A 22787-nucleotide genomic window follows, 5' to 3' on the forward strand; every position below is an offset into this window, starting at 1 on the left:
CCCGAGACCCCACGGCGAGGGCTCGAGCTGAAGGCGACCGCGCGCCAGCGCCTAAGCCGCGTCTTAGATCGGCCGTTGGGGTAGAAAAAATGAATGAAGCATTAAAAGAATGAAGCAGTAAAAGGCCAACGTGTCTGCCAGAGCCCGGTGCATTATTCCTCTGAGGCGCGTGTGAGCCTTTTATTAAAGTGAAACAATCTTGTCAGACACCTGTTGTTCCTGCGGAGGGTATTTATTGTTGGTCGGTGCCAGCACGCCGTAATCCCCGGCTAGAACACGGCTGCGTTACTAATGTGACCTATTCCTGGTCGTCATAATTTCCTGAAGGAGCGCGAGCGCGTGTGACCGACGGGCAGGGAGAGAGAGAGCGAGCGAGAGAGCGAGCGAGCGAGCGAGCGAGAGAGAGAGAGAGCCCAGAGTGACAGTGTCCATGTGTTGGAGTGTGGATCCAGTGATTGCTAGCACCCTTCAGCCATTTTTTTTGTGGACCAATGTCATGCAGAACAAATCGCCTCCTGCTGACACCAGTGATTTCGTGTCTCCACCGCTGAGATGTGTGTGTGGAGGCGAAACCGTTGGGTTCTAGTGACAGGAAGTTGGACATTGCTGTGATTAAGTGGTAATGGCCCAGGACGTGACAGGGAAACAGGGATTCATTGGTCTCAAGGCAGGAGAAGCTGCACACCCTTGGGCCTGCTGGCAATTTTTCAGAGAGTATATAATTATATATAAAAAAAACCCTCCGAACTGGCATTTGAGCTGTGAGAGAAATTCAAGCTTGCAGCCATTTTAAGATCTATGTGAAGAAATTGCAGTTGGGGAATGAGTGACGCTCATAAGTAACTCATGAGGACCTTCATCATCTCACCACCTCGGTCACATCTGGCTTGAATTCCAGTGTCTGCCTTTGGGTCTGAGCCAGTAATTGAGGCCTGAGTGCCTATGCTGTTGGTTCACTCCTGTGGCTGTGCTTATATTAGGACGTTTAGACCAGAATACACTATCACCCAGGAAAATCAGAGGTGCGTGTTGCCTGGTGTATGTGTTTAGAGAGCCGGCTTTCCTGTTGAACCAAAAACAAATGATGGAACTTAACCATAATTAGCAGATGATGTTCCTGGATCTGCTTGTGCTTTCACTGAGGATAATTTGTGATGTATAAATGGTGCTATGAGGACATCTACTGGTGAGTGGGTGTCTATTTAAATCCTCTGGTTGTTTTCCAGTAGGGTTCCCTGAGGGACCCATGGGACATCTGTGCTGGATCAGTAGTGTGATCTCATTGTGTCCTTGTTGTATCTTTATTTCTCTGGATAATAGCAGGTTTAAAACCATGCATATCTGTGGTGCATTCAGGTCTGTTGGAATTGTTTAGTGATTTTAGTGTATTAAAGAGACAAGGAGTGGGTGATTAGACAAGATAAATGAGGTGCATTATTTAATTATTAAATAAAAACGCTGATGATACAAAATACAATTATTTTTTAAAATGTAGCTTTTATTGGAGCTGAGGCTGAAGTACAACTTCATACAGTTTATTAATAGATTCCTTAATTCATTCAGCAAATGAATTCCTGATAGAATTGGATCACAATAGACATAGTTATATATATTGATGCTTAACTTAATAGTGTTTGTAAGCCATAGGTCTAGGCTACATGTTGATCACGTTTGATGGACTGTTGACTTTCTTTTATTTCATTACTCCAAAGTCCATCTGCTAATGAGGAAAATGTGAGACAATTCTGGCTTAAAGCTACTAAACTGAAATTTAGGAGACCGTATTTTGAGTTTATGTGCACTCTAAATATTTTAAATTCTTGAGTACTCCTATTCTCCTATACTAATTCTTCAGAGAGTCCGTGTGTGGCGGCTTTGCTAAGTTGTGATTTTATTTTTTGTTTTATTGTAAGTATTGCCTCCATGTTGCGTAAAGGCCGCCTCTACAACAAGGTCACAGCAGATTTTTTTCCGTGCATTAAAAATCAGCCGGACCGTCAGCCTCTTCCTTCTGGACCCCAAAGACGTGAATGACATCGCCTCCGACCACCCAGCATGCCATGCTGCGTCGGACAGCCAATCACATTTCAGAGATCGGCCACTGCTGCCTGACGCGTAGCTGCTTCATCCAATCAGAGTTCAGGAAAAGGCCTTAAGAGCCGCCTCCGCTGCTCCCGCAGCCAGTCACGACCCAGCCGTAATTACTAATTCATTACATAGCAAAGGGGAGTGACGCAGTTACTGTAGATCCATAGACACTCCACGCTTTTTCATATGACTTAAAATAACATTGTGCGTTTTTTTTCCCCAAGCCGTGGACGTAGATTTCCTCATCAGCACAGCAAAGAACGGGGATTCCTGCTGCCATCTGGAGGCTGCATGTCGAATCTGTGCGCTCCCTGAATCCTTGGATGCCATTCCGGTTGGAGGCTGCGGTGCACCCCGAGGACTAGATGCGATAACCCGAACGAGATATGCCGCAGCCGAAATCACGAAAAATCGCCATCCTCGGGTACCGATCCGTAGGTGAGTCCCGACGCGACGATGCGCAGAGGAGGGCAACGGCACCTCGGCGGCCTCAGATGCGACAGAGGCTCGATTTCAGCGGGCCGTCGCCTCAGTTCAAGTCGCCTATGAGAGCGGTCTACGCCTCCTAGGATAGATTATATTATTGGGAGTAGAATCTGTCACGCAGCGTTTCCAGGTGAGACTCGGCCTTGCGGTTTCGTGGCACAGGAGGAGGCCGCTGGCATCATGCGTAAAAGGCAGATGTGTTGGGTGCGCGCTCATGAGACCCTGACCCTGCGTTAGTCTGCGGAGGCCCGCAGGACTACGGCGTTTGACGCATTACTGCCCACTTTATTTCGTCCGGTCCGCATCCAAAGACGCGCAGTCGGTCTGCGGTAAAACGATGAGCAGGACAAGATGGCACGTACAGACAGCACGAGCGGAGGCCCAGGCAGCATGGCAGCACCAGCCCTGTAATATTCCCTCAGAGGCTTGAATTGTGTTTATGGTTGCCTGCTCAGTGCGGAGTTGATATAGTAACAAATGCACACGTAGTAAAATTCACAATTCATTCTAATGTGGAGCAATTTGAGGCTTTTACTCCAATTTTTATGGGATTTCTTCTTAATACCCCTTTTAAGCATCCGTGTCTATTTTCTAACTAATAATAATAACAATACTTTTTTTCTAAATTCAAAGAATTTAACTTGTCTGTGATGTGTTTTTTGCAGGAAAGTCCTCCTTGACAATTCAGTTTGTGGAAGGCCAGTTTGTTGACTCATATGACCCAACAATAGAAAACAGTAAGTGTGGACAGCTGCACCCGGACACTCAGAACACAGCTGGATCAGGGGGATCCAGGTAGCTTCACTGGTTGGTGACAGAATCAACAGTAGTGAAAAAGATTGGCAGTGATCACGACACTTGCTCCTGCACAGCTGCAGTGTCTGTTGCCAGTTATTTACACCATGCAAGAACCACTGCAGTGTAACTACAGCCTTGTACATGAACGTTACCCTCACAGTACAGTAATTATTGATACAATTACCCACATTAATAAACGGATGCTACATGCTAGCAGGTTTAATGGGTTATTCGAGTAGCTGCCTGCTAATTGTCTGCTAATGAGTTCACCGACTGATGGCTCTTTGTTGTGCATGTATGTGAGATACAGGCTGTGATAATGTTTGACTCAGCCCCGTGTTGTGTCCTCGCGATTCGCCACTTGTCACCTCGTGCGCGATCACATGTTGGGTTTTCAAGCCGTTAGTCAAAACTCGGCACTGATTGGACTTAATTTAATCAACTGGAGTTAACATGATTAAAATACAGAAGTCCAGCGTGGTTGAAACCAATATTTTGATTTCACATGGGGAAAGAAAAAAAAGCTCTGTTCCCACATTCTGCTGCACCGTGTGGCTTCCCTCGCTGAATGGATTCGCTTTGTTGGTTGCCATGGCGACGGTTTTATTGTTATCACATGACAAACAAATGACATTTCAGGCACATGCGTGTATGTCACGGGGTTCATTATTATGTTACAGTGTTTTGGGACAGATACAAGCGGAGCAGGTGTTTTACATGATTATATAACGCGTGTCTCTCAATCACGTTGAACCTGACGATGCCAAACAAAGCCACCACATTCTCTTGGTGTATTTATGTGAACTCATGACATGATTTTGTCTAAAGGCAAGAAGTCATACACTATAAAATCTCTGGCTTAGATAAGAGAGTTGTCTTAAACAGCACGTTTTGCTGAAGGAGGAACTATATAGCACAGCTCTCCAGCAGCCTCCTCAACAAACATGTTTCCAGACACTCCAGAGATTTGATACTAAACTTCACCTGTAGGCTGTTTCTTTATTTTCTCCCATCATGCCACAGCACATACCACCATGCGCCTCTCAAATGTGTGGTCTGTATCTATAAATAATCTGTGGAAGGTTAGCGGAGAGGAGGAAGCATCAGGGTTATCAGCAAGGATGCTGCAGGCGGTGTAATCCCTCAGCCTCACTGTAGCTAATATGACACATCTCCAGGCAGATATTGACATTCTTGTGCCGAATGAACCGAGCCGTCCTATGCAAACCAAAATGGATCCATAACTGGGTTGTGCCTTGTGCTGCATGTGTGCGGATCTGCTGTCTGCAACCATAGGCTAATAAAGACCCAGTGGACTGTATAGTACAGCTACTGCTATATTTTAGGTTTTTGTTTCCGTGGAGCCATTAAAGATTTGCAAATTTCTAATATGTGTTTTCTCGTGAATGCAGCATTTACTAAAATGATAACAATAAATGGACAAGAGTACCATCTGCAGCTGGTTGACACAGCAGGACAGGTAGGACTCCTGGCTCTTTACAGTATGTTCATTTGCATGTAGATTTCTTTCATTGCTGTAATTTGTATCTCTGCAGGACGAGTACTCCATCTTCCCTCAGACCTACTCCATAGACATCAATGGTTACATTCTGGTCTATTCAGTTACATCCAATAAAAGGTAAACCTGGACTTCCTTTAACGAGCCAAGCTGTAGCCATTAGGGGGTTTTGAACATTGATGTTGCGCTGAAAGACAAACCGCTTTCTTGTTTCTTCCAGTTTCGAAGTTGTACAGGTTATCCATGAAAAACTCTTGGACATGGTGGGGAAGGTTCAGTGAGTATCACAGCTTTTGGTGTCCGCGTCGTTTCCGTGCATCATGCTTAAATGACAACATGCCGTTTGCTTTGTTTCCGATGCAGAGTTCCAATTATGCTCGTCGGAAACAAGAACGACCTACATATGGAACGGTATGTCCTGAGATGCAAAGCATGCACAGGCACAACTCACGGGTCAAAGCAGCTGTCGATCGGAATAATAACAATTCATTTAATTCATTATAATTGTACAGGCAGAGATGCAAAACCGACGTCTGACGTATGACACTCAAACACAAGTGTTTGGTTACAGACTCATTCTCTATAGCTGTGTAAATGCTTTAAATGCAGCTGCTCCACGGTTTATAATTATGTTTCATAGATTATAATTCCTGACCTTCTCTTTCTTTTGCCTTCAGAGTAATCAGTTGTGAAGAGGGAAAAGCGTTAGCTGAATCCTGGAACGCTGCCTTCATGGAGTCCTCGGCTAAAGAGAACCAGGTAAGAGCCGATGACAGAGGCTGCAAGTACGTTTTCTCAAGGTTTATTTCAAAACACAGACGTACACCTTCCATATAACATGTTGGCACGGTGGCCTCACCTAAAGGAGAAGCAGGGTCCGCTTACAACCATAAACAGTGTAAAAATTCACTTCCTGCTTTTGGCTACAAACAGAAAAACCTGCGTTACAGTGTCATAGAAACGGTTCACAGAGGAGCTTAGCGGAGCAGCTACACAGGATTTTCGCCCAGGTGACAGCTCCTTGTGTCTCGCGTTTTCTCCCAGACAGCCGTGGAAGTTTTCCGGAGGATGATCCTGGAGGCAGAGAAGATGGACGGCGGCGTGCAGCCAGGAAAAACGTCCTGCTCCATGATGTAGAGCCGCCCAATCAACACACAGGACACTGCACTGGGATATCCCGTTACTTGAAGGCTAGCTGCCAGTTCTCCTCCACCTCAGCTGACTCCACCCTCCAGGGTCCTAAATACCCGATACAGTCTATTTATGGCTCTGAATCCACTGTTATTTATCAGTATTTCCCGTTTCCTTTTGTCATCCTTGTTTTCTTTGCGTGTTTGATAAAAAACGGATGAGTGGTGGTTTCCCCGTCGTACATTTCCCGCAATCCGCCCCTCCTCCATGTGCAGCACACAGCATCATTTTGGGTGTATCAGAAAATGTTTGGTGATGATGACAGCTGTAATCAAGGCCAGAGATACGAGTGGTTTGATGCATCCTAGCTTCCCGTTATGCATCTCCCACACGGGCTACAGCCCCTTCTCTGGTTAAATAACAAGAGATAAGAGAAACGCAATGTCTGACAAGCGTGCGCGCGGGAGAACGCTGAGCAAACACGGGCGTTGCTTCTGATACACCACCAGCTGTTAGTCCCTTGCAGTACACAGCTCTTTTTCTACTTCATCTCCACACTGCACCCACTTCTCTGTTCCTCAGTTTCTTGTCAGCCAAAAAGATCTGCATCCATTTTCTAATGTTGAAAATGTTGTACAAATGTTTTTGATTGTAATCATTAAAGCAAAAAGTGGTTATGTAAAGTCGGACGGTGTGGTTCTCTGGCTAAAAGGTGAGAAGGCGGATGAGTCTCATGAAAACAATGACACATGCAACGTTTGACTTGTAGTGAAAGCTTTATTTTATTAGGAAAAGTGACGTTTCTGAAGCTCTGCTGCTTCGTACTGATGCTCGTACTGATGTTCCCAGATGCGCTGCAGGATGAAGGCCTCGCACGATGCTTCTCCAATAAGCGCCATGCTGACTGATAATAACGACTTTGCGATCGGATTTTTAGAAACTGTTGCACATGTGATCACTGCAGCACTGGATATTGATGTAGGCGTTCATCTTCAGCATCTCACAGTCTCGCCGAGCCATGCATTTCTGGAACTGGCCGTCTAGAAAAAGAAGACATTTGTCACTTAGTCCCTCAGGAAGCTCCTCATTAAAAAGATATTTGCATATTTGCATTGGCCTGTGTGATCGTTTCCAGCTTGTGTATTAGTCTGACAGGTCGCTTTAGTGTTCTGTTGCTCACATGGTTCTCTGAGGAACCTGGCGGCGGCGCAGCTGTCCTTGCCGGCCTTACAGGTCTCCACGGTGAGGTCACACGGGCCCCCGGCCTGTTTGGAGACGCAGCGGTGACAGTCCAGGGCTGCGCCTGCGGAAACATTTCAGAGCGTTCTGTACGTTCCTCCGACTCCTGTCATTCCGCCGACCGCCCCGCTCTCCCGCGGCAGCAGACGTTGTGTTGATTCAGTGGCGAATCAGTGACAGACTCACCAGCTGTAAGCAACAGGGCGACGGCTAAAGCCAGGACCAACAGCTTCATTGTTCCGCTCGGTGCAGTTGCCTGCGAGAGATTGAGCACAAACTCGACAACGCAGTCGGTGCTGTGTTTTCAGAGCTGATTTCACAGCACAGAACTTTCTTTCTTAACCTTTTAAACATACCCGAGCAAAGTTAGGCTAAAATCCCTGCAAACATTAAAATAATAAGCGGTAATAATGCAGTAAGTAATGATGGAAACCAACCTTCTGAACCTTGTGTCTGTCCTGGTTCGCGCCTGGCGTGTTCTTCAAGGCTTCCTCTATTTATACCCGTTCATTCTTCCTGTCCTGTCATGGTAACGTCCCATTAAGAGCCGTCTCTCTGTGAAGTGTACTCCCCTTCAGGACACTGTGCTCAGGGGTTACAGTTTCCCAATGCGCAGATTACTAAATTATGCAACAGCTGTCCACCCTTTGTCCACTGCTGTATATAATTCATAAGGGTTTTGTAAATATTGTGCATTAATCTGTCACGGACTGCTATAAAGTTTTATTTAGGTGGAATTTGTACTTTAAGATGACAACAGGATATTAGTCGAAGGTTCAGTGTGTTTGCTTTAGGTGGATTATCTCTGACATGTTTAAGGTTTAATATCCTTAACCTACATCAGCATCGGCCTTGCATAATACGGCTGAACATAAAAGTCTGAACTTATCTGAAATTACACTTTTCATAAAACGAACAAAAAACAAAACAAACAGAAATCTGTCACCAGCTGTCAGACTCTCCAACTACGCATCTCTTGGCACAGGTGCTGCACAAAAGAAACACATTTTCTCCGGGGCAAAAGAACCTTCCATTCAATTTCACACCCACTGTAAAATCAGCTCAAATAAAAAAGTCTAACTGAAAAATATGCCAATAAATCATGAAAAGGACGTGTGAAGTCATGTTTGAACGGCATAAAGTTAACCTCAGCTACGGTTTGATAAACGTAACCTGAAAATCTCCTCAAAACTTCCAAACTGATTGGGGAGCAGTGAACAAATAAAAGCAGGAAGGGCTTTGATTTGGAGCAAATGAACAGTTTCCACTGGCGACTGGCTCTCGTGTCCCTTCACCTCTGCTTCGTCTCCCAGCTCTGTTTGTTTTGCTCCTCGACTCCCCTCATCTGGACGCCACCCAAATATTACTCTGCAAGCTGGACTCGGTGCAACTTCACCCCCAAAGCCCAGTCAATGCAAAACCTCTCTCTCTCTCTCTCCCTCTCTCTCTTTCTCTTTCTCTCTCTCTCTCTCTCTCCCTCCCTCTCTCTCTCTCTTTCTCTCTCTCTCGCTCTCTCTCTCTCTCTCTCTCTCTTTCTCTCTCTCTCTCTCTCTCTCTCTTTTGTTTTGCCCCCTGGAGCCAAAGTCCAATATCAGCACTGGTACATGTAAGAGAAACTGTCCATGTGGCAAAATGTCTAAACCCCCCATTGTTGTGCTTTTGTGGGCCCTGCCTCGCGATACCCCCTCGCTCATATATATCTGGGTGTCCACATTTTTCCCCTGTTATAGTGTGTGACTAGTGTGGAACAATGACTCAGTACTCAGGAAAGGTGAGTACCACAACAGGAACGCTGCCACGGTGGAGCGTTGCCAGTTTCATTCAAGTCAGTCTTAAAAGACAACAATGTGATGACAGGTCCAGCCTCAGATCCTGTGTTGTTATGCTCTCGTCCTCTTCTCTGTGGCTCAGCGTTAGTCAGAAATAACAGCCCTCGCAGCTTTCTCCTGCGCCGGTCTCCTTTAATCTTGTGGTCGCAACAAACAGATCGTGTTCTATGAAGGGAAATGCTTCACCGGGAGGAAGCTGGAGATCTGCAGCGACTGCGACAACTTCCAGGACCGCGGCTTTATGAACAGGGTCAACTCGGTGCGCGTGGAGAGCGGGGCCTTCGTCTGCTTCGACCACCCGGACTTCAAGGGCCAGCAGTACATCCTGGAGCACGGCGAGTACCCCGAGTTCCAGCGCTGGAACGCACACAACGACCACATGGGCTCCTGCCGGCCCGTCAGGATGGTGAGAGGCTCCTTAATTAATTAAGCACAATCAAAGCCTCGCTTTATTATCAACTTGCAGCTTTGCACTCACGGCGTATTGACACCATCAGCTGAAAGAAAACCCTGCGTTCGGTGCACTTCAGACGCAGACTGTGGGCTGCACATAGCGTCCTCCACGTGTGCAGTTCACCTTTAGATTTCTATAGGTACAAGTGTTTGCACAGCCGCACAAAGGGGAAGGCCTTGCTTCTTTGCATGGAGGTGAAGGCGAGCGTTGTCGCGGTGACTCAGTGGGCGGGCATGTCATTATCCTCCCCCAGCACGGAGAGCACTACAGGATGGAGCTGTTCGAGGAGGGCAACTTCGGCGGCCAGTGCGTGGAGCTGTGCGACGACTGTCCATTCCTGCAGGCGCGAGGCCTCGCCAAGAAATGCGTCAACTCCATCAAGGTCTACGGAGACGGCGCGTACGTGCCCCCCGCAGAGTCTCAGACTCCCGCGTGCACCACGAAGGCACCACGAAGGCACCACGGAGGCTCCGTCAATCACATCACTTATTACTGAACAAACACAACATGCATAATCTGTTACACAATAATTTAAAGTAAACAATCATCGAAAGACGAATGCATTTGTAAAAAAGTTCAAAATGATAATTAAGCAGATGTTTAGAACCACAGCGATTCGTTTAAATGCCCTCGCGTCTACGTGAACTGATGAACTCCTTCCTGTCTCCCGGCAGCTGGGTGCTCTACGAGGATCCTAACTACCACGGCCGCATGTACGTGGTGGAGCGAGGCAACTACTGCACCCACGTGGAGTGGCAGGCGGAGAACCCCAACATCCAGTCGGTGCGCAGGGTGGCCAACTACTTCTGAGGCCGCAGGCGCGTGACGCGAACGCACACTCGCGCTGTGGGAGATAATAAAAACGCAAATGTTCGACACCGCTTGTTGTTTTATTTTTGTACAGAATTATTCCAGGAATGAAATAAAGTAGTGAACCTACAATTTCTTCAATTTCCATTATTTCTGCTTTAATGTTACATCAGTGAACCTCCTGACACAGCCGCCATATTTTACTGTAAGCTATGATTCACGTAATTGGTTTCTATTATATGCCGTAACTACAGAACCTTTAAGTGCTGTTCTTCTCCTCATACTAATGGATTCATGATAATGTGGTCTTCTGAATATCACTCAGCACACATTAACAGCTAGATCGATGGCATTTCATATATCTGGATGGGAATGAAATTAGGATGATGTTTAAAAAATTGCAGCACAATAATAAAGAAATCACAAGACACAAATTAAGACTGGGACAGGGACAAAATAAGTCAAAACGAAGCTTTTAGTGACACGCGCTCACGCTCCCTCCTCTGTCACACAAGTCAATATTTGGCAGTCGGCAGCGCACAATGGAAACCGTGTGTCCTTCCTGCATAGAGTGCATAAATCAGGTGTGAGCGACAGATTGCACAAGTTGAGGCTGAGGCGCCGGCTGCCCCAGGGAGCTCTGCTACCACCTAGTGTCATTTACCTGTGAACTGTGAGGCTGAGGCGCCGCCTCGAAGGCTTACGAGTGTTCGCAGTGGAGGATTTCAGCTGCAACCACACAAACAAATAGGCCCAATTAAATATAAAATGGCTTTGCCTTTGATTTTGATCCTCCTGCATCTTGCTTTGCAACAAGTCCCATGCAGGATGACCATGATGCCCATCCCAGTATAACTGTGTGGTGGGTTGCATTCAGCAGCACTTTGCTATTAGCTCATCGCGCCGTGTTTCCATCATTTCCTGCTGCGCTCCCACTCTTGCAGGAATGTCACACCACGGCTGCGGCCGCTCGGCCTCTAATGAGCGCTCGTGTGCTTACTCCTCCAACTGTCATGACAACAGATCATCTGTCTTTACAAGGTTTCACTGGCGGCCCCTATTGAGTTACTGGGTCAATATAGGATAGCTTAATGAGGAAATGCTTCGTCTGGAGTTACACTCAATGGCACTAGTTTAAGGGCGATTACCTATAGCTAACCTTATTCTTGGCCCATTTGCTGCATGAATTGCCGGGTGTCACCAACATGCCATTAGTCTGGACGTCACCGACAAGAAAGCGAGAGGGACCCGTGGCCAGGGCTTAATGGCATTTTAACTGTGTCATTGTTGATTTCCACCGACGATGGGCTTTATTTTACACAGACGAGTGAAAGGGAGGAAATGCTAGGAAGCCAACTCTTATTTAGTACGGAGACCAATTAGGCCACAAACAGAGGGTGAACATGGACTGTTTTCAGGGAAATGTTTCTGAAGGTGAGTATCTGTTGACTGGGAGACCGGCAGAGTGACTGGAAATCTGCTTTCATTTGGCCAGAAAAGAATATTTTCAATTTGCAATAACAAAAGTTCACGTCTACATTGTTGATGATGTGGTATTTGACACCTCACTGTGAAGAAACTAGTCATTGTAAGGAATAAATTTTAAATAGCATTTAATGGCATCCTGTTACTTCAAATTAGGTCAGCTATTTTTAGCTTATTCATTAAAAATCATTTGGACAGAGAAACGCTGCACGACTGTAATAGATATTTGTCGTATTTATACACAAAATGTATGGTGGTACAATTTAGAATTTAAATACGTGTAATAATAAGTGTAATAATTGCCTATTAAAACAAACTACCGAGTGTTTTCAAGCCAACAAAATACCAGTAATAATATTCTTATAACCCTTTCTTCTCTTTGTGAGGCGCGTGCATTTGACGGGAATGTGATCGCAGTATCGTTCAAAGCAGCTGCTACACGACGAGCAAAAATAAAACTTGTCCATATAAAAGTGTTGAACCGGGACGGACGAGCGGCGCCTCCGCTTCTGATCCCGGCGCGCTGCGCTGTGTGGCCGTGCTGCGTTCAGGTCACCGTGGCTGCGCGAATTCCCCTCTTTGTGTTTACACATCCGGGTTTCCCTGTTTGCAGCCCATTCCCCATTTAGAAGCCATTTTGGACACAGATCAGTAACATGCATGTAAACCCCGACCGACCTCCCGACGCGGCGGTGCTCTTCCTCCACTGAACCACCGTCAAACGGCGGATTCTCTTTTTTTGTCGCGCGACCCGCTTCCCGTCGGCTTTACCCTCCCGCTCCCGGTGCGGAGCGCGGCGGCTCGGCGCGGACTCGCAGCCCGGTAGTAGCTCGCGCCTCGCGCTTCTTGCAACATTGTTGCAGCGTCGCGTCGCGTCGCGTCGCGGCTATTGACACGCGCTGTGGTGGAGGCGGCGGCGGTGCTGGTTCGGGCTGCTGGAGGAACCGGAGGCCTGCGGTCGCTTTGATCCCGGACCGATGTTTGTGGACGAGCCGAGTTTTCATGTTCGCGACGGAACCCTGGGGAACCCTCCGTGCTGCATTTAGAGCGGAACATGTCTTTTTCATGGCTGACTTGTTCACTTCTTCTGGGAACTTTGTGCGCAGGTAAGAGACGAGGCTCGCGGTTCGACGCGTCGCTTTCGTCCGCGCGAACCAGCGCGTTTGTGCTTTTAAACGCTCGACCCGCGGTCGAGTTTGCGCCTGTTCGCAGCGTAAAGTTTGGCCGCCGCGAGGCTCCGGCCGAGGGGGTTTATCTCCGCCAGCCATAATCGCCTTTTCTCCGCCAGTCCCTTTAACACGGCGGTCTCCCGCTCCATTCTTCAAAGCCAACGCTCGATTTTGCGCGTTACAAATTGCAACTTTAACGTGTTTCGGCGCAGACGGCTGCGGGAGGAATCCAGCCCGTTCCGTCCAAACTTGAAACTGTTGCGTCCTCCACGCCTTCTCTCGACAGTGGCAGCAATAGAAGGCAGCAGCTGCGCCAACATCCTGAAACCTTAGAGGCTCCGTCGCAGGTCCGGGCGCTTGTTTTGCGGTTCGAGCCTCCGAGAAACACGCGTCCCCCCGTGTTAAAAAATAAACCGGCGGCGGCGTCGCAGCTGCTTGTGTCAAATCACCGTTGCACACAGCTGGTGCTCGCGCCGCCACGTGAAATGATTTGTGTGTGGCTGCTTTTCTTTTTGGGCCAGTTTTAATATGCTTCGGATATAAATATACTTTGTGTGCTGTGGCCGAGCAGCTGCATTGAAAACAACAATTCGCGCCGTCTCCCGTGAACTTTCATTGAGGCGCAGCTGTCGGTGCCGAACCGGGCTCGCTGGCTAATACCTTTTTGGTTGATAGATTATGTATAGTAAGCGGCTTCTCCAGAATTCATGTTGTTGTGGTATAAGCCCCACTAAGTGACACAGGGAGGGGGGTTGGGAAATGATCTTGTAGTAAGTCCTCCCGGATCATGTGACCACAGATATCAGAAATGCCATCTCGGCTCAATGGGGCATTGAGCATCACTGCTCTGTTTGTGTGTGCGCGGTCATTTCTGCCTTTTTACTATCATCTTTATTTCTCTTCCCGATCACGTTTGGTCACTGCATGGATGCCCATATGCCAAAATGGAGTCCATTGTAGGCTGCTGGACACTTAATGCGTGTGTGTGTGTGTGTGTGTGTGTGAGTGAGTGAGTGTGTGTGTGGGGGGTGGGTTGGTGGGGGTAACACTGGGGGGTTGGGCAGCCTCCTATAGGCAGGGATTTAAAGAGACAGGCACTGTTTTTTTTTCTCTCCCTGTGAACAAAGATTAGACATGAATGTCCAGGCAACACCGTGAGTGACATGGACCGCGTGTTATCAGCTTTAGTGTTAATCAAAAACATGTCCTGTGCGTGTTGCCGGCGTGCGTCCCACATTCAGTCCGCTGTGGGGACGAATAAAGCCGTCTGAGATGAATTCAGCGGAGAGACTGACAGCTATTGTTACGTTCAGGCCTGCCGAGGAAATGTCCAACTATTTCCCCTTTAAAGAAGAAGGTCTTATCTGTGTTAGCAGATGTGTCATACTCCAGGAGGATGCAGGAGTCCTTATCTGTAGAAGTAGCATGCTGGTGTGTGTGTGTGTGTGCGTGTGTGTGTGTTTCTGCCCCACATTGAGCATATTATAATTGTTATATCTAATTAAATCCTCTATTTTACTGTTTACTCTCTGAAAGGATCTTTTAGTCAATGGGATTAGGCTGAACTACTCTCCAGCAGCGCTTTCTCAGCCCAGAGGAAGTAAATTTTTACTAAAGAGCCTCCAAACTTGGCCGAGTGCCCGAGTGATGGCGGAGGCTACGCGCGGAGCTGCTCCTTGGCGGCACCGGGAGGATCCGGCGCCGCATGTCCGCCTCTCGGGCGCCGAGCTCCCATTCACCGCGGCGCGAGCTGACCGGGGCCCTCTTGTCTTCCGCAGGGTACAGTCTGGGAGAAGCGGAGACCCGCGAGTGCGTGTACTACAATGATAACTGGCGCACGGAGAGGACGAACCAGAGCGGCTTCGAGCGCTGCGAGGGGGAGAAGGACAAGCGGCTGCACTGTTACGCCTCCTGGCTCAACTCCTCAGGGACCATCAAGCTGGTGAAGAAAGGCTGCTGGCTGGACGACTTCAACTGCTATGACAGGTCGGACCAACGCCGCCGTTTATTGGTATTTTCCCTGCCTTTCGCCTTTTTCACGGGCGAAAACGCGGCCGAACAAGGACACGCGTGTGCCCCGCGTGCACGGAGCTGCAGCTCCTGCTCATGATGACAAACGCGGCGGTCGGAAGCGGCGGCGCTCGCTTAAAAGCGCCCTCAGACTTTCTTCTGTTGCAGCAAATTGCGATCAGCGGCCTCGTGTTTGCTTGAACCTCCCTCGCTGTTGATTTAGTGTCAAGCGATTATACATTATGTATAAAACACTAGAAAATCCAATGCATTCAAATTGCTTATCGTGTCTGATCCCAACACAGGATATTGAGTGTTAATTATTTAATATGTAGCCAGACGGTTGTTTATTCAAGAAATGACCGGATTGAGGGTGCAGAGTGCAGCTCAGTGTCCACAGTGTGATAATGGCTCATAGATCTGGTGGCGCGGCGCCACGCCGGGTTCAACTCCGCAATTCAGGGGAAGTTTCAAAGCGGACGTGCCCATTTTAAATATCCAAACGAGCCGGCGACCTCTGGTGCCTCGCGAAGGCGAGCGAGTTGAGAACGGCAGTGAAGGCGGCACAGCTGTGGACGATGGGCGTCCGGCGTGGCGTTTGAGCCCTTTCTGGCAGCAGACAGATTAACCTGCAGTTGCCGCATCTCAGGATTAACAGCGGAGCTGTTGAATGCGAGGCAGATGACAGCTGTTTGGAGTCACTATGGTAATTTGATTATAAGCATGAAAACCCACGGTGTCTTTTAAAAAAGGCTTTGCACATATAACTAAAGAGAGAAGGTAAAGGGGAATCAGAGAAAACACTCAGCATCACACCATCACCAAGATTTATATGCTGATCTCTTTATTGAATACGATCGCAAGCCGAGACCTCGCATTCGGCTGTTTGAGCGCCTCTTAACTGCATAATGTTCTGTTTCAGGCAAGAGTGTGTCTCGATGGAGGAAAACCCTCAGGTCTTCTTCTGCTGCTGCGAGGGCAACTACTGCAACGAGCGATTCACCCACCTCCCCGACATGATTGGTGAGTGGCAAACGCATCCCACATATAGCACCAGCTAAAATAGGCGCCCTCTGCGTAGTAGTAAAAACAACATGCTTGTAATATGATCATGCCTTTCTCACAGACCTTGACTTCACTGATTTCAGGGTTAATTCATTTCAGTCGGACTAAATGTGCTGTTTTGCCGAACTCGCCGTGAAGGAGGCTCCTGCAAAGTTTGACAGATTTAGAATCGTTATTTCCGAAGTCCAGTCAATTTGCAGCCGACTCGATGACCAAGAGTGACTGTTTAACGGGTCGCCGATCGCCCGTGTGTTACTTTTCCCACTCTATAATCATCCCTCGGCGGCGGGACGGCGATGGGCAGAGCAGATAAAGCGGCGCCCTGCTCTGTTAAAATCGCATCTCGCCGCCTGCGGGGGGACATTTACAGCGCCGCTAATAACTCACCCGTCATAAAGCGCGACACGCTGTAATTATGGCGCTTCTCCTTGACAGTGAAAATCCGGCCTCCACCTCGGGTGCCGTCCATGCTCAACGTGCTGGTGTATTCCCTGCTGCCTCTGTGCGTGCTGTCCCTGGCCCTCATCCTGGCCTTGTGGATGTACCGCCACCGCAAACCCCCCTACGGCCACGTGGACCTGAGCGAGGTGAGCCGGGCCCAGCGCTGCTCTATTCTCTGCTCTCCTCTGCAGTAAACCGGGGCCAGATGTGAGATCGGCTCGCTGCCGCCTGCTCCTGCTTTCGCTTCTCTTTGCGCTGCTTTAATTGCTGTTTACACGCGGCGCCCGTTTCAGCTGCTGCGCTGCCCGGTGTCACGGGCTTTGACATGTGTTTTCCTGGTGTGTTCAGGATCCGGGGCCCACCCCCCCCTCCCCCATGGTGGGCCTGAAGCCCCTGCAGCTGCTGGAAGTGAAAGCCAGGGGGCGCTTCGGCTGCGTTTGGAAAGCCCAGCTGATGAGTGAATACGTTGCTGTAAAGATCTTCCCTGTTCAGGTGCGCGAGGATGAATCCGCAACGTTTGTACAATCACAATGTATCTGTCACCATGAAAAGCATCAGATTTTCTAGAAATATAAAAATTTCTATAACTTTTAATTAACTAAAGAAATTGGGTAATAATTAAGGTTTTCTTGAAAACTCTCTCAATGTAAAACAGGATGTGATTATGAATCATAGGATAATTTGTTCATACCAGCAAAGTAAATGAACGTCTGGCTTTAGGTTTTTCACACCCAGTGTCTGTATCCGTCCTGTATCGACAGGCTGCTCGCTGGCTGCCTGTCTCTGTGCGGTTCTGACTTTATAGATCCGTCTGATTCTCTTGTTGATTTGTGGGGCTGAGGTGCGCGTTGCCATGGAAACACCGCTGTTTACCAACAGCCACAGGTAGCCTGCTGTTGGCTTCATCTGTCTCCGCTGTGATCAGTCTTTGCCGCTAAAGCGCCCTAAATAATCGCCGGCGGATTTCGGGCACCTGTCGGCTTGGTCACACAGCGGAACTGCTGCACTCCAGGTGATTCTGGCCACTATGAGACTTGTATAACACAACCCCGGCTTCTCCGTGTCCGCAGGATAAGCAGTCGTGGCAGAACGAGCGTGACATATTCCTGAGTCCGGGGATGCGACACGAGAACGTCCTGCGCTACATAGGCGCCGAAAAGCACGGAACCAGCTTGGAAATGGAGCTGTGGCTCATCACGGAGTTTCATGAGAGGGTGAGCGCTCGTCTTTACTCACTCCTCTACACCAATAGCACAGTGATGGTGAGGTATGGGGCTGCTGTGTTTACCAGAAGAGCTGGACATTCTCCAATATTGGCTGGGTTCTTTATTTACTTCAACAGCAGCATCACAGCTTTTATTAAAAATTCTTTTATTATTACTTATGACTGTTATGTGGGACCCTCTATATCTTTTAGGAACGGGATGTTTCACTCAGATGTATACGCATGTTTTTAAGGCTCTAGGCATTTGGATACTTGATGTATGTTAATGTGCGTGGGCCTCATATAACCCAGTAAACCTTTATTGCCTTCTGCTCATTTGGTTTGACAGGTGCTGTATATCAACACTGCATTACTCCATAACTGCCATAAGCACAAATGGAGGATTACGTTTGACTAATGACTTTCAAGGCTTAATATATTTTTATCTCAAACATGTTTAGTTACAGTTAACAACCTCAGCATCCCACGTGCTGGTGTCGCCCGTGTTCATTCAGGGGAAGATTTGTCAAACGGCTCAAATGTTGTAAATCCTCCTCTGGCTTCCTGTCTCAGGGCTCGTTGACGGACCACCTGAAGGGTAACACTGTGACCTGGAGCGAGCTGTGCCTCATAGCAGAGACCATGTCGCGAGGTTTGGCCTACCTCCACGAGGACGTCCCCAGCCACAAGGGAGAGGGGCCCAAACCCACCATCGCACACAGGTAGGGGACAGACAGGTTTCAGCTAGCAGCGCCCTCTTCTGGTTGCGCTCGATTTATCCTTTGTCCCCTGAAGTGCAGAGATTATCAAGTGTGACTTATAGCCTTTCTAATTATAACATTTTAATGACTGTCTGTGAATCCATATCCTAGGGACTTTAAGAGTAAGAATGTGTTGCTTCGAGATGATTTAACTGCAGTCATTGGCGACTTCGGGCTCGCTGTACGATTTGAACCAGGAAAACCTCCAGGAGATACTCATGGCCAGGTATGAAATGAGTCCCTGCGGCTTCAATGTGCTGTGGCACTGTCCACATTTAGCATGAAATAGTATTTGGTGTCACCGTTTTTATATTGGGTAAAAATGAATCATAAATACACATGTTGCTTCATTTCCTGTCTTGTTAGGTGGGTACGAGGCGTTACATGGCTCCAGAGGTGCTAGAGGGAGCCATTAACTTCCAGAGGGACTCCTTCCTGAGGATAGACATGTATGCCATGGGCTTGGTGCTGTGGGAGCTCGTGTCCCGTTGCTCAGACGTTGACGGTGAGTCGCGTAGTGCCGGTGAAAGGCCGCCGTACGCCAGCTTCAACCTAATAAAGGAACTCTGTGTGGGAAAGTTGAGCCTAATGCTGCTCTAGTGACTTGAAGTGACCTCTGTGTCATACTTTCCATCGTGCCGGTCTTCAGGTACGGTTGGCGAGTACATGCTGCCCTTTGAGGAAGAGATAGGCCAGCATCCCTCCCTGGAGGACCTTCAGGATGTGGTTGTGCACAAGAAGATGCGTCCAGTCTTCAAGGACTGCTGGTTCAAACATCCTGTGAGTAATTGTGGAGGAATTGCTCCTGCACATTCAACAGCAATGCCAGGATGTCAGACATCCTCCTAATTAGCTCAGCCCAGTAACGTGAGGACAGACTTCTGTCTATTTCAGCACAGTTTTATATAAGTAGTCTGCAGAATAAACTAGGCTTTAATAAAACAACAATCATATTTTAGGGTTTGAGCCAGATGTGCGAGACCATCGAGGAATGCTGGGACCACGATGCTGAGGCGCGATTGTCGGCCGGGTGCGTGGAGGAGCGCATTGGCCAGATTTCCAGGACGATCAGCAGCACTACCTCAGACAGCCCCGTCTGCATTGTGACGTCTCTCACCAACGAGGACCTACCTCCCAAAGAGTCCAGCACCTGAGGGGGGGGGGCATCAACCTTCACCTGAGCTCCTGACTTTTTAGTTTTTCAAACCCAAACTCAGCGGATCCCCGTGAACATTTACAAACGACGACGACTAGCAACTTGAATGCAGCTGCTGTGTTATCTCAAAACTGGTATATTTTTGGTTTGTTTTAATGTTTTTGGTGTTTTTAAGTTGGATTTTACTAACAAATCCATCTGCTGTAGTTTTAAAGTAGTACTAAAAATACTATGCGATGGGCACGTGATGATGCCTATGTGTCAAATCTTAAATATTGTCATTACCTCATGTATTTCTTTTGTGTTAGTCTGTTTTATTACCTCATGAGTTATCTTTTTCATTTTCCTGTCTCGGTCATGATCGTCTGCGGCCAAATGAAACGAACCTTTGCTCCAAACCTCGGACGACGTGCTGCACACCTCGGAGGAACCGTTATGAGACTGTTAGACAAAATACATTCATCTTCCTCAGGGGTCAAAGCTTCTCGAATTTTAAACTCGAGCGTGCTCCCTTATTTTAAACCTGGGAATGCCTCAAAGTGGGAGGGGGTAAACAAGCAGATGAAAAGACCTGGAGCACAGCTGTTTTATTGTAGGGATGGGAGCTAAATAGGAGCTGAGCAGATGCATCGGACATTTTGAACTTTTTAAAAATTCAGGACAAGCATCTTGTCCAAGGGGAACTACCTCTCAGGTATCCAGTAAGCTTCTTTGGATTTTTTTCTTTAATTTGAGAGCCAAGCTATCCAGCTAGCTGTCATGGACATATTCCTGGATTTCTTTGTTTCCTACTTGTCGAAATTCAGAGTTACTCCTTTGCCAGTGCCAGGGGCATTGACGGATGCTGTCTGGAGTTGCAATGTTACACGTTCTCTTTTTTTTTTTTTTTTTTTTAAACTTGTCTGTGTGTGTACATGTACATATGTGTGAGAGTATGAAGAGTAAATGGTATGAGACGGCTGGAGAGCATGTTTATGAAATGACAACCCTGAGCAGGTAGTTGGGGTTTATCCTTGTGAGGGCCATACTTGAGTAAGCAACATGTCTGTTTTTTTAATTTTCAGGGGTGTTCGTTCGATAGACTCAGACACTAATCCCCAGATACCTCAGTCACTGTACGTCATGCAAGGAGAGCTCAAATGGTTGCCTTTGTCTCAAATGCAATGCCATAGTTGTACCATAACATGAATACCATACATTGAATGTCTGTTATGCTGCTGTGACTATTCCAGGATACTCAAGGATTTGTAGATGTACATGTCTTCTATGTTCATATAACTCTAACGTGATCATTATCCATGATATTTTGTGAGGCTAATATTCTTTTTTTTTCCCTTCTTCATTATTTTGACTGGGTAGGCTCTCAGCTGCTTACTCCTCCAGACTGACCTCAGATATTCTGACAAGTACCTCAGGCTTTTTCTACATGTATATCAACTTGTGTTATGTATTTTCTTGTGTTTTAGTAGTTGAGATATTTTATTGCCTATTGGCCTCTTTGTCTGTGGAGTTTTTTTTAATGGAGCCTGACAAGTTTGTCACGGTGTCAATGCTGTAAAAAAAAAACACTAAAAGAGAAGAGGCAGATTCTTGTAAATAGACGTGTACACACAGTTGCCGAACACTGATCTGTTTGTTTTTTAATACAAAATCAGGGTATTACTGTTCTCATTTCACAGAAACAGGGATTTCCACCTCTGCATATTTAGAAGTCGTTTTGACAACTAGCCCTGTGATTATATATACATATATATTTTCAGATTTTTCATTAATGGTGATTGTGTTACTGTTTATGAATAATGGTATCAGTTCCTCTGGGTCAGAAGCTGTGTAGGTAGCACTTGCATTAGAAAGCTTAGTATGAATATCATCACACAACATCAAAAAAAGCCCTAATGGTTTGGTGCAGGTGGCTTCTGTGATTTGCCACTTGTTTGAAATGCCAGTTTGAACAGTATTACCTCAATATTAACCTGCTGATGTGATGTTTATTACTGTACAGTGATAGTTTAGCCACGTTGGACAACACAAGCTCATCTGTTGTGCTTTGGTTAGTGCTGTGGAAAGATGGTGGTCCTCAACAGTGGTCTGTAACGCTTGTTCCTGTGCAGTTTTGATAAAGAATGTGTGGAGGATAAAAAAAACATCAATCAATATAAAATAATGTGTTTAGTGTTTGGAAATCATCCACGTCTGTAACCACAGGATTGATTTTCTTAATGGAGCCCCATTAGGAGTAATGTAAATGGTGGCATGTGCGTGGTCCAAGGGTCCAGCAATATTTATTATACAGCAATAGTCATTTCAGCATCATAAGTCATTCAACTCAGCTGTGACTTAGCAGTATCTTCTGCAGTTCAATAAAATAATTCTCATTGCATCTAGATCGTGTTCAAACTAGGACGGGTTAAAGCGTCCCGATAGTACAGTGCTTTGAGTTGAACGTGACCCAGGTGCTCTCACTTATTGTGCCAGGAAAAAACACACACACACAACGTTCACGTAGGAAAATCCGCCGTGATCAGTTGCTTCCAAATGCTGTCTTACACCCAGCTCTTCTGAACAGAAAACCAGTTACCTCATGCAGTACCTCGTTAGTAACACTAACACAAAATCAGTGTCATCTTAAAAAATAACAAAAAAATCTATTATTGTGTATATATTTACAAGACAAATGTAAAGGTTTTTCCTTTTCATGTGTGAGTCCTGTGAATGCAGAATCCTCTCTTTTTATTTGCAGTCAAAGTGTTGTTCATTTTTTGTAGCGTGGATGGACGTTTCACTAAATTTTGTGACCTTCCCTGTTTATGTGAACTGTGTGTATGTACAGTGTGTCTGTGTGTGTGTGTTGGTTGGCTTCACTACAGCAGTATGAATGGTTGGTAACTGTGCGTTGCAATGCTTAGAAATATAAACTAGATGAGAATTCAACCATCTTTTGTATATTAAAATAAATACAAATGCTGATTAACCATGTAAGCAGAATTCTTTGTGTATTTTTTGCAGGTAACCAATCACAAAAACAAACTGAAAAACTTTTTCGTATTCTCAATAATAATTTTTTTTATAATCAAACTACTATAGGCGTTGCTACCACTACCTGTAAATAAATATATTTTAATTATTTAGCTATTGGATTAAT

At 46.8% G+C, this 22787-nt stretch overlaps 4 protein-coding genes across 6 annotated transcripts; 3 read left to right on the forward strand and 1 right to left on the reverse strand.

The window, feature by feature from the left end:
• Positions 1–1597: 1597 nt before the first annotated feature.
• On the forward strand, positions 1598–6705 carry rheb (Ras homolog, mTORC1 binding). 2 transcript variants are annotated; one of them, XM_029132511.3, is made up of 8 exons: positions 1598–2526; positions 3240–3311; positions 4785–4852; positions 4929–5011; positions 5112–5168; positions 5255–5302; positions 5569–5650; positions 5940–6705. In XM_029132511.3, the coding sequence occupies exons 1-8, from the start codon at positions 2475–2477 to the stop codon at positions 5961–5963; spliced, it is 486 nt and encodes a 161-aa protein (XP_028988344.1). In that variant the 5' UTR covers positions 1598–2474; the 3' UTR covers positions 5964–6705. The 2 variants fall into 2 exon arrangements, with proteins under 2 accessions (XP_028988344.1, XP_028988343.1); XM_029132510.3 differs by having other exon boundaries at positions 2199–2526; positions 5936–6705.
• A 74-nt stretch (positions 6706–6779) lies between these two features.
• Positions 6780–7826, reverse strand: ly97.3 (lymphocyte antigen 97, tandem duplicate 3). The gene is made up of 4 exons (XM_041068116.2): positions 7699–7826; positions 7448–7517; positions 7203–7325; positions 6780–7062 (listed from the first exon to the last, which is right to left on the reverse strand). Exons 2-4 carry the CDS (start codon positions 7494–7496, stop codon positions 6956–6958), a joined length of 279 nt encoding a protein of 92 aa, XP_040924050.1. The 5' UTR covers positions 7497–7517; positions 7699–7826; the 3' UTR covers positions 6780–6955.
• Positions 7827–8961: 1135 nt separating this feature from the next.
• LOC114844642 (gamma-crystallin N-A-like) lies at positions 8962–10422 on the forward strand. 2 transcript variants are annotated; one of them, XM_029132183.3, is made up of 4 exons: positions 8962–9032; positions 9248–9496; positions 9798–9943; positions 10219–10422. In XM_029132183.3, the coding sequence occupies exons 1-4, from the start codon at positions 9012–9014 to the stop codon at positions 10352–10354; spliced, it is 552 nt and encodes a 183-aa protein (XP_028988016.1). In that variant the 5' UTR covers positions 8962–9011; the 3' UTR covers positions 10355–10422. The 2 variants fall into 2 exon arrangements, with proteins under 2 accessions (XP_028988016.1, XP_040924049.1); XM_041068115.2 differs by having other exon boundaries at positions 9012–9032; positions 9173–9496.
• A 1939-nt stretch (positions 10423–12361) lies between these two features.
• On the forward strand, positions 12362–22624 carry LOC114844641 (activin receptor type-2B-like). Its single transcript, XM_029132182.3, has 11 exons — positions 12362–12945; positions 14787–14994; positions 15941–16041; positions 16519–16670; positions 16873–17016; positions 17595–17738; positions 18302–18450; positions 18601–18715; positions 18856–18994; positions 19139–19269; positions 19449–22624. The coding sequence occupies exons 1-11, from the start codon at positions 12894–12896 to the stop codon at positions 19641–19643; spliced, it is 1530 nt and encodes a 509-aa protein (XP_028988015.1). The 5' UTR covers positions 12362–12893; the 3' UTR covers positions 19644–22624.
• The last annotated feature ends 163 nt before the right edge of the window (positions 22625–22787 follow it).

This window comes from Betta splendens, chromosome 17, assembly GCF_900634795.4.
Source record: "Betta splendens chromosome 17, fBetSpl5.4, whole genome shotgun sequence".
Taxonomy (NCBI): Eukaryota; Metazoa; Chordata; class Actinopteri; order Anabantiformes; family Osphronemidae; genus Betta; species Betta splendens.